At 29.4% G+C, this 16,314-nt stretch overlaps 2 protein-coding genes across 4 annotated transcripts; both read left to right on the forward strand.

Annotated features, from left to right (window-relative positions):
* The first annotated feature begins 1,090 nt into the window (after positions 1 to 1,090).
* Positions 1,091 to 5,086, forward strand: LOC113851513 (disease resistance protein RPM1-like). Of its 2 annotated transcripts, XM_027482021.1 has the most exons (3): positions 1,091 to 1,189; positions 1,864 to 2,475; positions 2,857 to 5,086. In XM_027482021.1, exons 2-3 carry the CDS (start codon positions 1,878 to 1,880, stop codon positions 4,863 to 4,865), a joined length of 2,607 nt encoding a protein of 868 aa, XP_027337822.1. In that variant the 5' UTR covers positions 1,091 to 1,189; positions 1,864 to 1,877; the 3' UTR covers positions 4,866 to 5,086. The 2 variants fall into 2 exon arrangements, with proteins under 2 accessions (XP_027337822.1, XP_027337823.1); XM_027482022.1 differs by having other exon boundaries at positions 1,114 to 2,475; positions 2,857 to 5,059.
* A 6,525-nt stretch (positions 5,087 to 11,611) lies between these two features.
* Positions 11,612 to 15,680, forward strand: LOC113851512 (disease resistance protein RPM1-like). 2 transcript variants are annotated; one of them, XM_027482019.1, is made up of 3 exons: positions 11,612 to 11,728; positions 12,396 to 13,007; positions 13,448 to 15,680. In XM_027482019.1, exons 2-3 carry the CDS (start codon positions 12,410 to 12,412, stop codon positions 15,454 to 15,456), a joined length of 2,607 nt encoding a protein of 868 aa, XP_027337820.1. In that variant the 5' UTR covers positions 11,612 to 11,728; positions 12,396 to 12,409; the 3' UTR covers positions 15,457 to 15,680. The 2 variants fall into 2 exon arrangements, with proteins under 2 accessions (XP_027337820.1, XP_027337821.1); XM_027482020.1 differs by having other exon boundaries at positions 11,714 to 13,007.
* The last annotated feature ends 634 nt before the right edge of the window (positions 15,681 to 16,314 follow it).

The following is a 16,314-nucleotide window of genomic DNA, read 5'->3' on the forward strand; positions in this document are numbered from 1 at the left end:
TATATTTGACCTTAACCGAAGAAAAATGTACAAATTGATGAACTTCATTTCTTGCAAAGTTAGCATGCCACTTTACATATTGTATTTGAGTGGGAAAATTATGTATACACCAAATATTCTTATATAATGCAGATGTTCTTGCTTGAACAAGATTGTGAGAGCATTTTCATGAGTAAAACTATTAAAAGTTGATTATATTTTACTATATTAATTCTATGTTAGTTCTATAATAACACATCACTCTTTTTATTTAAGCAACTTTTAGCTACAACTTTACTTTTATTAATTCTAGATTTTTTGGTTTTTCATTTTAAAATTAATACTAAGAATCTCACTTTTTTCCCCTAATTTTTAGCTTAAGCAATAGTTGCTTAATTAAGGAATGGTAATGACAACTCATTAATTTCTAATGATATATTGAAATAAACAACCGTTGCTTATGTAAAAAAATAATTTAAACAACTCTGAATCAATATATACATTTTTAGTTAATATTAAAAATAATAATTATTTAAAAGTCCTAAAAAATATTATTTTTATCAATCAAACAAATTTATAAAATGATCAAAATTAATTTTTTAAAATGTATATACCTTTTTATTTTTATTATAAATATATATTTCCATCATCTAAAATAATCTGATTGTGGGGGTCATAGGTCTGGGAAGGGTCATATCATCTTCTACTTTAACTTCTTAACTTTAATTAGTTTGTGCGATTCCGCGTTGTCTTACTTTAATTATTTGCATTATTTTTCTATTATTATTATTATTTGAATGCTTAAATTTAATTATCTTTTTAAAAAATATTATTTTTCATAAATAAAAAATATTAAATAAATTTTAAAAAATATTTTTACTTTACTCGTGAAAAAAATAAAAATTATTTAAATTATTTAAAAATGTAAATATTAATTTTGATTTAATAATTTTATAATATTTACTAAAAATATGTCAAAGATTATATTATTGTTCATCCTCATCTTTTAATTATTTTTTCTTGGAAAAGATAATAAAGTAAAAGACATGAAATTCTAAAAGCAGCGTCAAGAAAGAATGTTTTTAGCTGTCTTTCCTCCTAATTGAAAAGCAATATCTGAACGGACTTCTCACTACACACACAGTTTCTATGCAAAACAAGTTGTTTTTTGGGAGAATAGAATCTCAGGCACTTTGAGCTCTAACACCTGGTTTTCCTCTCCCTATTCACAAGTTCAATTTCTCCATTCTATAATTTACTTTGCCTTCTTTGTTTAATCTTATATTTTTATTAAGATTGGTTTCAATTTTGTTTATGTCTGGAAATTTAACCATTATTGATACTTCAAACTTTTCTATTTTGATTTATATCAGAATAAGTAATGTTCCTATGAGTCATTTGTGACTCTGACTTAAGTACTCTGTATTTATTGTAATTTTCTGATTTATCTGAGTTTCACTTTGCCACAAGTAGCCGAGTAATTTCAATATTTTAGTTTCTATTATTTAGTGTGTTTGGAGCTGAGTTAGTTGAAGTGGATATTTTGTGTGATGCTTAATGAGCCAAAGATTAAGATCAGATTTTTGAAACTACTATTTTGCTCTACTTGAAGAACTATACAGATGAGAAATTATTGATTGTAAAATGATTTATGATTTGGGAAATTCTACTGGCTGTTACAGTGTTAAAACTTTGAAGTGTTAATCTCAACGCTTGTTTTACCAACTTAATGTTTATCCTGCAGAGGTTTTGTATACAAAATTGAAGAAGATTTTAAGAGTATCTACTATGACTGATTTTATATTTGATTTTTAAGGTGTGTGCCTATATATCCATGACGGTTGCAAATCTATCAGCAAGCTTAGTTTTGTATCTTTGTTACAGGTTTATCTCATCAAATGGCAGAAATTGCGGTGAACCTTGTGATTGACAAGTTGATCCCTTTACTTAGAGATGAAGTTAACCTTCAGAGAGGAGTGCCAAACAAACTTGAGTCAGCGAAAGACCAGTTGCAAATGATTCGTGCTTACTTAAAGGATGCAGATGCCAAGGCAGAAATGGGAAAAACCAACCACTCCGTGAAAGAGTGGATCATGCAAATGAGACAAGTTTCATATCGTATAGAAGATGTGATTGATGAGTACTTGTTGCAATTGCACAATAAGCTGCAAGACACTTGTGGGGTTGCTAGTGTCATATGTAAAATTTGTGACTTGCTCAAATCAGTCATGTCCCGCCATAAGATTGCATCACAGATTGATGAGATCAGAGACTCAATAGAAAGACTCAGCAGAGAAAAGGAAACTTATGGGTTCAATCCATCTGCTTTGGAACCAAGGAGTGATATTGCCACGGTGCATTATCTTCGACAGGGTGCCCTTTTCATTGAGGATGATCAGCTTGTGGGGATTGACCATATCAAGCAAGTACTATCCAGTTGGCTGTCAGAACAAGATAGTCGCACTGTGATCTCAGTGGTAGGCGAAGGTGGTCATGGTAATGTTCCAACTGTTTAGTATTTTGAGCCGTTGTTATCTACTTAAATGATACATAAATATTAAAAACAAAAAACAGTAGCTCACGATGTTAATATAAACTAGGGTTTGTCTAAGTTATCTCATGAGAAAAATAATGCAATCCTAGGTACATTAATGAATTTTTGTTTATAAACTTCAAATATAGATGTCGTGAAGATATAGAAATTTTGTATCTATTTAAAGGATTCATAAAACATTGAAACATCAGTATATTGTTTTATTTTTCAACTTTATGTATTCCTATGAAGAGAGTAATTTTTATATTTTCTAGGATATTGTAACATCATATCACATTTTTAACTTTTTCAAATTTTTATTTTGTAAACTTTTTTGTATCAAGGTAAAACAACGGTTGTGAACAAGGTATTTAATCAAAAGAATAAGGAAGCATCTTTTAATTGTTATGCTTGGATCACTGTATCCCGTTTGCTCAAGGGAGAGAATCTATTGAAGGATTTGCTAAAGAGACTTTATGAGGAGGCTGGCGACAAAGGATCAGTCAAAGAAATTAGTGAAATGGACAGAAACGCTCTGGTAATAAAACTCAGAGAATACTTACAAGGAAAGAGCTATTTGATTGTTTTTGATGACGTATGGGAAGAAAGCTTTTGGGGAGACGTAGAACATGCATTACCAAGAGACAAGGGTATGATAATCATCACGACAAGAGATAGGAGAGTTGCTGAGTTTTGTGGAGGTCATGGACCAATTCACATCTATGACATGCAACCACTAAACCATGGTGATGCTTGGAACCTTTTTTGTGTGAAGGCTTTTCGAGAAGGTTGTCCCAAAGATTTGAAAGGATTGTCAGAAGAGTTTGTTAAGAAGTGCAATGGAGTGCCACTTGCAATTGTGGCTATTGCTAGTCTCCTCTCAACCAAAAACAAAAATGTCTTAGAATGGAAAAGGGTATATGATAGCCTACGCTCAAAACTTTCAAGTGATCCCCATCTTAGCAGCGTCCATCAGGTTCTGTCTGAAAGTTACCAAGATCTTAGTTACCACCTCAAGTCATGCCTCTTATACTTTGGCCTTTTTCCCGAGGATTACTCGATCAACTGTGTGAGGCTCATTAATTTGTGGATAGCAGAGGGTTTTGTAGAGAACAAAGAGAATGATGGTCAAATACTTGAGGAAATAGCAGAAGAATACTTGAATGAGCTTATTGCTAGGAGCTTGGTTAAAGTGGTTAAAGCGTCCTCCTATGGCCGAGTTAGCCGTTGTAGGGTCCATGATTTGATGCACGATTTTATTCTCAGAAAGTGTGAGGAGCTGAACTTTTGTCAAATGAAGGAAAATAAAAGACTCGAGTTGCATGAGTGGACTCGGCGCTTGTCAATTGACGAATGTGTTGAGGATGATCCTGTGAAGAAAAGTGTTGCAAACTATGGGCTAATACGGTCTTGTTTTCTTTTTCGGATTGATCGAGACACACCAAATTCCGAGTTTGAGTCATTGTTCTCAAGATTTAAGCTCTTGGCAAGATTAGACTGTGAACGTGCACCTCTTGGTTATCTTCCAAAAGCAGTTGGAGACTTATTTCATTTGAAATATTTGAGTTTAAGGAATACTGGTATCCGCACGATTCCCAAGTTCATTGGTAAGTTGCAGAATCTTGAGACCCTGGACTTAAAATTTACTCGGGTGCGTGAATTGCCACGTGAGATTAACAGACTTGTTAAGTTGCGTCATCTTTTGGCATATACCTTCAGTGTCGGTGTGAAATTGAAGGTAGGAATTGGACATTTAAGTTCACTGCAGAAGTTAAGAAAGGTTAATGCACGTGATAATGGGGATGTGATTATGAAAGAACTGAAGAATCTGAAGCAGATAAGGGATTTGGGAATTGTTAATATAAATAGAAAAGATGGGACATTATTATGCAATGCTATAGAGTGCATGGCTTATTTGAGGTCATTATCAATTAAAGCAGCTGAAGAAGAAGTTATTGAGTTGGAGTCATTAAGTGTTTGTCCTGAGAGTCTCCAACGCCTTTACTTAGATGGGCGTTTGGAAAAGTTGCCACATTGGGTTCCCAAACTTAATAGTCTTGTGAAGCTGCGCTTGTATGAATCACACTTAACAGAAGATCCATTGCCTCTTATCAAAGACTTGTCAGCACTGGTAGAGCTCCAACTTCGTGAATCGTATGAAGGTAAGGAGCTGTGTTTCAAAGAGGGATGGTTTATGAATCTGAAGGTTTTGAGAGTTTATCTTTCCACTTTGGTAACATTAAAAATAGAAGGAGGAGCAATGCCTTACCTTCAATTGTTGGGATTATCTGAACACCCTGAAATGGTGCAGGTGCCAACTCATGTTAGACAAGTTATCAAAAGGATGATTTAGAACATTGAGGAGGCATTGGACGAGATAAGTTTAGAATTTTAACTTATCTTGATAACTTGCATAACAACTCATTTTCATGATTTGTTATGTAATTTGATGTAGCTATATGTCCATAGTATATTATATACTTTTAATTGCTGTTAAAAGTGAATATTTTTTGTTATGTAAGAATTTGGTTGACCCAATTTCATCTTTTAATATATCCAAGAGTCATATTCAATTATATCCGTTCACTTGGAAGGCCTAAGAAAACTAATCCAAATTAATTTGCAGAATAACTTCCTCAATGTAAGCATTTTCCTTTCTCACTCTTCAATTTCTTTCCCACTGCATCAACACATCAATAAAACATCAAAATATTAAGATAAAGTAAAGAGAAGATAAAGTCAAACCGATTCATTTTATATAGGATTTCTATCACTATGACATGAGTGAGTAAGTTGATTGTTTCAGGTTATTTTTCCGTTGGATTTTGTCTTCTTAAGTTATGCAAATTAATCGACAGTTTAAATTATATATTTAATCTATGTAATTAATATTTATTTATAAATTAATCTTTATACTTAATAAAAAGTTGTGTTTTAATTCTTATACTTGTGTTTTGTTATATTTTAATTCCTATCATTTAGGTTTTAATCTTTACAGTTATGCCACTATTAAATATAACATAATGTTTGTAGAGGGAATAAAACCGTATTTTTTTTTTTAAATAAATTTAATTTTTAAACATATCAAATATAAGAACTAAATATGTATTTTAACAAATTATAATTTAAAAAAAAATGCAAAACACTAAATTAATTGAGAAAAAATTGTGTTAAAATTTAATTTAATTTTCATAAAACTTGATTTTTGACTAATAAAAAATTTTCCTTAATCTTAAAACTTCACATTATATACTACATTTAGAGGAATGAATAAAATATCAACATTAAAAATTTTAATATATAACCATTTTCATTTAAATAGAATATAATTTTTGTACGATATATCTATTTCTATTAAATGGAAAACAAAAAGCAGATATTTGTGTTGTTTTGTTTGGATTCTTTCATCTCCTACTCTGGGACGCACACAAAAAAAAATAAAAAAATAATTCAACCAAGCGTGCTTATACGACTAATTAAGCTATCATGTGAAATTTGTCATATAACATTATTAAAAAAAATATTATTTATTAATTAAGGCATAAAATTGTCTAGTGTTAAGATAATATTAATTAACTTTATTGTTTGATAAAAATTAAACTGTAAGTAAAAACTTTAATGTTGTGTTTAAATAGAAATTTTAAATTTTTTAGAATTAACATTAACAATGGAGGATAATTAAAATGTGAATTAAGTATGAGAATAATTATAAAAAAGTTAAACATAATAAAGATATTTTAAATTCTCTCCAATGATATGACATGTTATTTAAATTTTATTATAATTTTACATAGAAATTTCTAAATAAAACTTTAAAATATTTCAAAAATACTTTTTTATCAGTCAAATACATGTAATTTAGCAATATAGAATTCTTTTATTTAAACACAATCTAGGGTTTATGTTAACTAGTAACATAATATACTAATATTTATATATTAATAGTATATATTAATATTCTATACAAATAAATTTAGTAATTAGTAAAAGATATCAAATTTTTGGTACGAGTTTAAAATATTTATGTTAATAATTCATTTTTTTATTAAAAAAGTTGTATTATCAGAGATTAATCTAATGTTAAATTGTTAATAATTCAGGATTTCGATCACGCGTTTATTTTAAGAGGCCATGCTAACTTGAAGTTTTTTTTATTTAAAAAAAGCAAATCTTATATTAAATGTAAAATTTAACTTTACATAGTCAACAGCTTGTTTGATATTAATTTATTGTGAAAATATTTTTTAAAATATGTTTGCCTTTTATATAAAATTAATGAATCAACAATAATTTGATTAAAGAATTATGTGATACTAAAAATTAATTATGTAATTGAGTATGTTTCGATTAAGTATTTATTCTTTTGAGACTAGTAAAATAAGTAATGTGTTACGGTAAGTTATCGCTAGGAATAAAAATAGGTTAAATTATTCGATAATAGTTTACAACTTAATTTTTTAAAGTCTAACTCAGCTTTGTGTATTTAATTAATAGACTTAATTTAAATTTTTTAAAATTTAATTACTTAAACAAGTCAAGCTTAAACTTAAAAAAAAAGAAATTATTAAACCTATTAAAATAGTCTATTTAAACTCTAACTCTTATCAATTGACATATTTGAAAAGAAACGTTACAAATTATATACTAATAAATTCTTGTTTTCATTTTAACATTACCCAAGACATGCCAACTTCCATCTTTGAATCATTTTTCTCTAGCTTTAATTAGACTGTGAAAATACACCCCTCAGTTATCTTAATTCCTAAAGCAGTTGGTAACTTACTCCATTTGAAATATTTGAACTTAATGAATACTAGTCTTGAGATGATTCCAGAATTCATTGGCAAGATGAATTCTCCTTTTGATTCATAGGAGTGTTCATTGCTTTGGATTCATAGAAGTTATTGAGTTGGAGTCATTAAGTGTTTCTCCTGAGAGTCTCCAACGCCTTTACTTAGATGGGATTTGGAAAAGTTGCCAGATTGGGTTCCCAAACTTAAAAGTCTTGTGAAGCTGCGCTTGTATGAATCACACTTAACAGAAGATCCATTGCCTCTTATAAAAGACTTGTCAGCACTGGTAGAGCTCCAACTTTTTGAATCATATAAAGGCAATGAGTTGTGTTTCAAAGAGGGATGGTTTATGAATCTGAAGGTTTTGAGAGTTAAGCATTCTACTTTGGTAACATTTAAAATAGAAAGAGGAGGAATGCCTTACCTTGAATTGTTGCGATTACGTGAACGCCCTCGAACGCTGCAGCTGCCAAATCATGTTCGACGAGTTATCAAATACGGAAACATTTGGATGTGACGAAATGATGATTTTTATTTCATAGTTCATTTTTATTTTATGACTTTAAATTATTTGAGAAAAAATAAGTACAAACCATTTATTTTGTACAAAATAAATTTATAAATTAGTATTTGGTAAAAAAAAAAAAAAAAACAGATGATATTTTCTAAACACACAAAGATAACAAAACTTGTTGTTTCCCTTGCCATGAATACACTGTAATTATTGTTTAAGTGATTACGTGTCTATGCAAATAACAAGAATGAAGGATAAAAAAAATAAGATTAAGCACTTTCTTACTTTTAATTCATTTGTCACCTTAACATTCACAACCTCAAGATAAGTTTCCTTCCTTACTGCCCAAATATCATAATTGTTCCCATTAAATATCAGTTAAGCTATTTGAGTTAAACCGACTTTAGTATTCACTAACAAGTAGTAAAAAGAATTTAGTTAATAAAATATTCTTTGACTTATTAAAATTAAAAATAAAATAAATTCTAACAACTTTTGAAAGGCACTTTTCAACAATATAAAATAATGAAATAGTTGAACTAAGCTTCCAATCACTTTCCCTTCTTATAACCCTAATATAGAAGATTAAAGGTTTCCATCAGGCGTTTACTTTGTGAGGCTAGTTGAACTAGTTTATGTGTGATTATGCTGTCAATCTAGTTTGGGATTTTCTGTATTAGAAAAATAAATAAATCAAACAGCTAGTATCGATGACGCTGAATAGAATTCTGACTTTAAGGGTTGCATTTGATCAACTCCAATATTAATTTATAGTTTGCTTGAATATTTGAATCTCATGCAGTTTGAACTTTCAACTCTGGTTTTCCTCTACCTTTAAGTATCCCTCCCTTCAATTCAATATCTTTTGATCCAGAATGGTTTAGATTTTGTTTGTGGAGCTGAAAATTGAACTGCTATACATGATTGAAAAGTTCGTTTGTTCTTTTTCATTGAGATTGAAAAATCTTCGCATTACAACATTGCTACTTGTGAGTAGAGACTCTAACTTACGTGTTTTCATAAATTTCGTAAGAATTTAGGGATTTTAATCGTGTTACAAATCCATTTGAGTAAGTATTTACAAATCCATTTTGTTTGTGCTAGCTATTTCCTTGAAGTTTTGCCATATAACAAAGAGAAATTATATTTATATAAAAAAATTATAACAAATTATACAATAAACAATAAAAAGAGAAAAAAGTGTGAAATAAAATGATTGATATAATGAAAATTATTTTGTAAGTATGTATCTCCTTCTTTCTATCAGACAAAGCTGAAAAAAAAATATAAATATTTTTAGTTTAACCTAATAAATTTGATGTGCGTTAAGACCAAAATTGGAAAACATTGAGATTTGGATTTTGAATGTTAATGAATGGTATTGGTACGTTGTAATGTAATGTTTGAGAAAGTTCTAAAGAATGAGTTGAACAGAGCCCACATATCCTTTGTTTGCTCTTTAATGCTGCAAGTAAATGACTGTCAAACTGCACAAATGGTGAATCCAAGAGTATTCTGGACCAAAATAAAAGTATACGTTGGGTTTGACTAAGAAAGTGCAGCAACAAGAAGATAAATATAGAAAAAATTTACGTAATATAAGTCTATATAAGTTGGATAAATTAAATATATTAGTTTTTTTTTTTTTTCAAACGTACGTTGAATGATAGAAGTTAAGAAATTGAAAATATTTTTTTTTATTATCTTAAAATCATGAAGAACATTCAATGTATACTAAGTATTTAATAGAGTATATCTAACTCTTCTTAACATGTCTCAATAAATTACATTAGTTTTTATAATTTTGTACGGAATATATATTTTTATCCATCTATATATGTGTTAGTATAATTCTGTGTCAAATTCTAATGAAACTTGATAGGTGGCTTTGCTTTTCAAGATTTATAGAGTTTCACAACTATATTTGTGCACTCGAAGCTAGGAACAGTGGAGATTTGCAAATAGTGCTTAGAATAATAGAGAGGGAAAAATGACAAAGAAAGAAGAGAGGAAGGAAAAAGTTTGATAACTCTTTGATAGAGAAAGATTACACACATATGACAAATCTATAATTAAATGATAGTGTAAAATAATATATAATTCAATTAAATTCAACTCATAATATTAAGATGGACTAATATGAATCTCAAAAAACAAGGCAAACAATATTTATATATTTTAAAAATATATGTAATAAATATGAATGGTTTTTTTTCAAAAATAAATATTTATATATTTTAAGTTTTATATCACAATATATTATCTATGATATATAACATAGGAAAATTATGATGCAATCAAAATTCCTATGTGACAGTATGATTACAAATGAAAACTATTACTCACAAAATTTTGCAAGCAATTCTCTAGCTGCAGTGACTAGAGTCACTGCTTAACCCCTCTTTCTCAATTACTTTAATGCTTTCTTTAGACGAGAAGTGAAATTAGAAAGATTGAAATATGAATATGAATGATATAAAAATATTTTTATAATAATTAAAAAATAAATTTAACTTAAACATATAAAATTTTTATTATACACACACACACACACATATATATATATATATATATATATATTAATATAAAATATTTATTATATTTAAACCATTAAATAAAATATGAAAAAAATGCAGCCTTTAAATGTTTGTGTGAAATCCATTAAAATAAAAACATTTGAACTCTATATTTCACCTTAACCGAAGAAAAATGTACAAATTGATGAACTTCATTTCTTGCAAAGTTAGCAATGCAACTTTACATATTGTATTTGAGTGGGAAAATTATGTATACACAAAATATTCTTATATAATGGAGATGTTCTTGCTTGAACAAGATTGTGAGAACATTTTCATGAGTAAAATTATTAAAAGTTGTTTAAATTATGTTATATTAATTTTATGTTAGTTCTATAATGACATATAACTCTTTTTTATTTAAGCAACTTTTAGCCACAACTTTACTTTTATTAATTCTGGAATTTTTTGGTTTTTATTTTAAAATTAATACTAAGAATCTCACTTTTTTTCTCTCTAAATTTTAGTTAAGCAATAGTTGCTTAATTAAGGAATGGTAATGACAACTCATTAATTTCTAATGATATATTGAAATAAGCAACCGTTGCTTATGTGAAAAAATAATTTAAGCAACTCTGAATTAATATATACATTTTTAGTTGATATTAAAAATAATAATATATTTATATGTCCTAATAAAATATTATTTTTATCAATTAAACAAATTTATAAAATGATCAAAATTAATTTTTTAAAATGTATATACCTTTGTATTTTTATTATAAATATATATTTCCATTATCTAAAATAATCTGATTGTGGGGTTAGGTGTGGGAAAGATCATATCATCTTCTACTTTAACTTTTTTTACTTTATTCAGTTTGTGCGATTCCGCGTCGGCGTTATACTTTAATTATTTGCATTATTTTTATATTATTATTATTATTTGGATGCTTAAATTTAATGTGAAATTTTCTAAAAATTTAATTATCTTTTTTAAAAATATTATTTTCACTAATAAAATATTAAAAAAATATTTTTACTTTACTTATTAAAAAATTAGTAATATATTTTTATTATTAATTAAAAATCATTTAAAATTAATGTAAATATTAATTTTAATTTTATAATTTTAGAATCTTTACTAAAAATATGTTAAAGATTATATTATTGCTCCTCCTCATCCTTTAATTATTTTTTTTCTTGGAAAAGATAATAAAGTAAAAGACATGAAATTCTAAAAGCAGCGTCAAGAAAGAATGTTTTTAGCTGTCTTTCCTCATAATTGAAAAGCAATATTTGAACGGACTTCTCACTACACACACAGTTTCTATGCAAAAGAAGTTGTTTTTTAGGAGAGTAGAATCTCAGGCACTTTGAGCTCTAAAACCTGGTTTTCCTCCACCTATTCATAAGCTCAATTTCTCCATTCTATAAGTTACCTTGTCTTTTTTGTTTAACCTTCTATTTTTATTAAGATTGGTTTCAATTTTATGTCTGAGAATTTAACCGTTATTGATAAACATTTTCTATTTTGATTAATCATCAGAATAAGTAATGTTGCTATGACTCATCTGTGACTCTGACTTAAGTACTCTGTATTTATTGTAATTTTCTGATTTATCTGAGTTTCACTTAGCCACAAGTAGCCGAGTAATTTCCATATTTTAGTTTCCATTATTTAGTGTGTTTGGAGCTGAGTTAGTTGAAGTGGATATTTTGTGTGATGCTTAATGAGCCAAAGATTAAGATCAGATTTTTGAAACTACTATTTTGCTCTACTTGAAGAACTATATAGATGAGAAATTATTGATTGTAAAATGATTTATGATTTGGGAAATTCTATTGGCTGTTACTGTGTTAAAACTTTGAAGTGTTAATCTCAACGCTTGTTTTACCAACTTAATGTTTATCCTGCAGAGGTTTTGTATACAAAATTGAAGAAGATTTTAAGAGTATCTACTATGACTGGTTTTATATTTGATTTTTAAGGTGTGTGCCTATATATCCATGACGGTTGCAAATCTATCAGCAAGCTTAATTTTGTATCTTTGTTACAGGTTTATTTCATCAAATGGCAGAAATTGCAGTGAACCTTGTGATTGACAAGTTGATCCCTTTACTTAGAGATGAAGTTAATCTTCTGAGAGGAGTGCCAAGCAAACTTGAGTCAGTGAAAGGCCAGTTGCAAATGATTCGTGCTTACGTAAAGGATGCAGATGCCAAAGCAGAGATGGGAAAAACCAACCACTCAGTGAAAGAGTGGATCATGCAAATGAGACAAGTTTCATATCGTATTGAAGATGTGATTGATGAGTACTTGTTGCAAGTGCACAATAAGCTTCAAGACAATTGTGGGGTTGCTAGTGTCATGTGTAAAATTTGTGACATGCTCAGATCTGTCATGTCCAGCCATAAGATTGCATCAGAGATTGATGAGATCAGAGAATCAATAGAGAGACTCAGCAGAGAAAAGGAAACTTATGGGTTCAATCCATCTGCTTTGGAATCAAGGAGTGATATTGCCACGCTGCATTATCTTCGACAGGGTGCCCTTTTCATTGAGGATGATCAGCTTGTAGGGATTGATCATATCAAGCAAGTACTATCCAGTTGGTTGTCAGAAAAAGGTAGTCGCACTGTGATCTCAGTGGTAGGCGAAGGTGGTCATGGTAATTTCCCAACCCTTTTATTTTAGTATTTTGAGATATTGTTATATGCTTAAACAAGGGTTTGTCTAACTTATCCCATGAGAAAAATAATCCCTCCCTAGGTGGTTTAATGAAATTTTGTTTATAAACTTCAAATATAGACGCCATGAACTCAAGATATAGAAATGTTGTCTCTATTTAAATGATTCATAAAACATTGAAACATCAGTATATTGTTTTATTTTACAACTTTATATATTCCTATGAAGAGATTAATTTTTATACTTTCTAGGATATTGTAACATCATATCACATTTTTTAACATCAGTATATTGTTTTATTTTACAACTTTATATATTCCTATGAAGAGATTAATTTTTATACTTTCTAGGATATTGTAACATCATATCACATTTTTTGATTTGTTCAAACTTTTATTTTGTAAACTTTTTTATATCAAGGTAAGACAACGGTTGTGAACAAGGTATTCAATCAAAAGAAGAGGGAAGCATCTTTTAATTGCTATGCTTGGATCACTGTATCCCGTTTGCTCAAGGGAGAGAATATATTGAAGGATTTGCTAAAGAGGTTTTATGAGGAGGTTGGCGACAAAGAATCAGTCAAAGAAATTAGTGAAATGGAAAGAAACGCTCTGGTAATAAAACTGAGAGAATACTTAAAAGCAAAGAGCTATTTGATTGTTTTTGATGATGTATGGGAAGAAAGCTTTTGGGGAGACGTAGAACATGCATTACCAAGAGACAGGGGTATGATTATCATCACCACAAGAGATAGGAGAGTTGCTGTGTTTTGTGGCGGTCATGGACCAATTCACGTCTATGACATGCAACCACTGAAACATGAGGATGCTTGGAACCTTTTTTGTCTGAAGGCTTTCCGAGAAGATTGTCCCAAAGATTTGAAAGGATTGTCAGAAGAGTTTGTTAAGAAGTGCAATGGAGTGCCACTTGCAATTGTGGCTATTGCAAGTCTCCTCTCAACCAAAAATAAAAATGTCTCAGAATGGAAAATGGTATATGATAGCCTACGCTCAAAACTTTCAAGTGATCCCCATCTTAGCTGTGTCCATCAGGTTCTGTCTGAAAGTTACCAAGATCTTAGTTACCACCTCAAGTCATGCCTCTTATACTTTGGCCTTTTTCCCGAGGATTACTCAATCAACTGTGTGAAGCTCATTAATTTGTGGATAGCAGAGGGTTTTGTAGAGAACAAAGAGAATGATGGTCAAACACTTGAGGAAGTGGCAGAAGAATACTTGAATGAGCTTATTGCTAGGAGCTTGGTTAAAGTGGCTAAGGCGTCCCCCTATGGCCGAGTTAGACGTTGTAGGGTCCATGATTTGATGCATGATTTTATTCTCAGAAAGTGTGAGGAGCTGAACTTTTGTCAAGTGAAGAAAAGTAAGAGACTCGAGTTGCATGAGTGGACTCGGCGCTTGTCAATTGACGAATGTGTTGAGGATGATCCTGTGAAGAAAAGTGTTGCAAACTATGGGCTAATACGGTCTTGTTTTCTTTTTGGGATTGATCGACGCACACCAACTTCTGTGTTCGAATCATTGTTTTCAAGGTTTAAGCTCTTGGCAAGATTAGACTGTGAACGTGCACCTCTTGATTATCTTCCTCGAGCAGTTGGAGACTTTCTTCATTTGAAATATTTGAGTTTAAGGTCTACGCGTATCCGCACGATTCCCAAGTTCATTGGTAAGTTGCAGAATCTTGAGACCCTGGACATAAAACATACTGAGGTGCGTGAATTGCCATATGAGATTAACAGACTTGTTAAGTTGCGTCATCTTTTGGTAAATCGCTTCGGTGTCGGTGTGAAATTCAAGAGTGGAATTGGACATTTAAGTTCACTGCAGAGGTTAACAATGGTTGATGCAAGTGATAATGGGGATATGATTATGAAAGAACTAAAGAATCTGAAGCAGATAAGGGATTTGGGCATTTATATACATAGAAAAGATGGGACATTATTATGCAATGCTATAGAGTGCATGACTTTTTTGAAGTCATTAACAATTACAGCAGCTAGAGATGTTATTGAGTTGGAGTCATTAAGTGTTTGTCCTGAGAGTCTCCAACGCCTTTACTTAGATGGGCGTTTGGAAAAGTTGCCACATTGGGTTCCCAAACTTAGTAGTCTTGTGAAGCTGCGCTTGGATGGATCACAATTAACAGAAGATCCATTGCGTCTTATCAAAGACTTGACAGCACTGGTAGAGCTCCAACTTATTGAATCATATAAAAGCAGTAGCAGTGAGTTGTGTTTCGAAGAGGGATGGTTTATGAATCTGAAGGTATTGATAATTCTGTATCCCTTGGACAGGGTAATATTAAAAATAGAAAAAGGAGCAATGCCTTACCTTCAATCGTTGCGATTACGGGTACGCCTTATAGATCTGCATGTGCCAACTCATGTTCAACAAGTTATGCAAATTAATTGATATTTTATTAATTATAATTATAGCTTTTTATTAATTTATGTATTCAACAAATAAAAATTCTATATCAATAAATCCGTTGTATGTAAATTCTTTTATTTCAACGCAATCTAGGAATTATGCTATCTAACAACATAATATATTAATATTTATATATTAATATACTAATAGGTTGTTGGAGAATGGTAGTCTCATTGTAATTTCAGTGGTAGACTGTAGAGTATTTGGTAATGTTTTGCCTCTATTTTCTCTTCTTTTTTTTTTCGTTTTTCTATTTTCTTGCCTTCATGCATTGAAAATTTTTATATAGTAAATTTTTATTAAAAATCATGATATATTACAAAATTTTTATTTCATACTCATTTTTAATGTTATATGACTTTAAATTATTTGAGAAAATATAAGTATAAATCATTTATTTTGTACAAAATAAATTAATAAATTTGTATTTGGTAAAAAGAAAACAGATGATATTTTCTCAACACACAAAGATAACAAACATTGTTGTTTCCCATACCATGAACACACTGCAATTATTGTTTAAGTGATTATGTGTTTAGGCAAACAACAAAAATTTATTCAACCGAGTATGACAAGTAATTAAGCTTGCATGTGTAATGTGTCATATAACAACATTATATGAAAATTATTTTTTATTAATTAATGAATAAAATTGTCAAATATTAAGATAATATTTATTAACTTTTTTGTTTAATTAAAATTAAACTGTAAGTAAAAACTTTAAAGGTTTTTTAAATAGAGAATTTTAAAATTTCTTAGAATTGACATTAACAATGAAGGATTATTAAAATGTAAACTAAGTATGGGAATGATTATAAAAAGTTAAACAATAAAATATAT

Source organism: Abrus precatorius, unplaced genomic scaffold (assembly GCF_003935025.1).
Source record: "Abrus precatorius isolate BTA unplaced genomic scaffold, Abrus_2018 Scaffold9, whole genome shotgun sequence".
In the NCBI taxonomy this organism is placed as follows: domain Eukaryota; kingdom Viridiplantae; phylum Streptophyta; class Magnoliopsida; order Fabales; family Fabaceae; genus Abrus; species Abrus precatorius.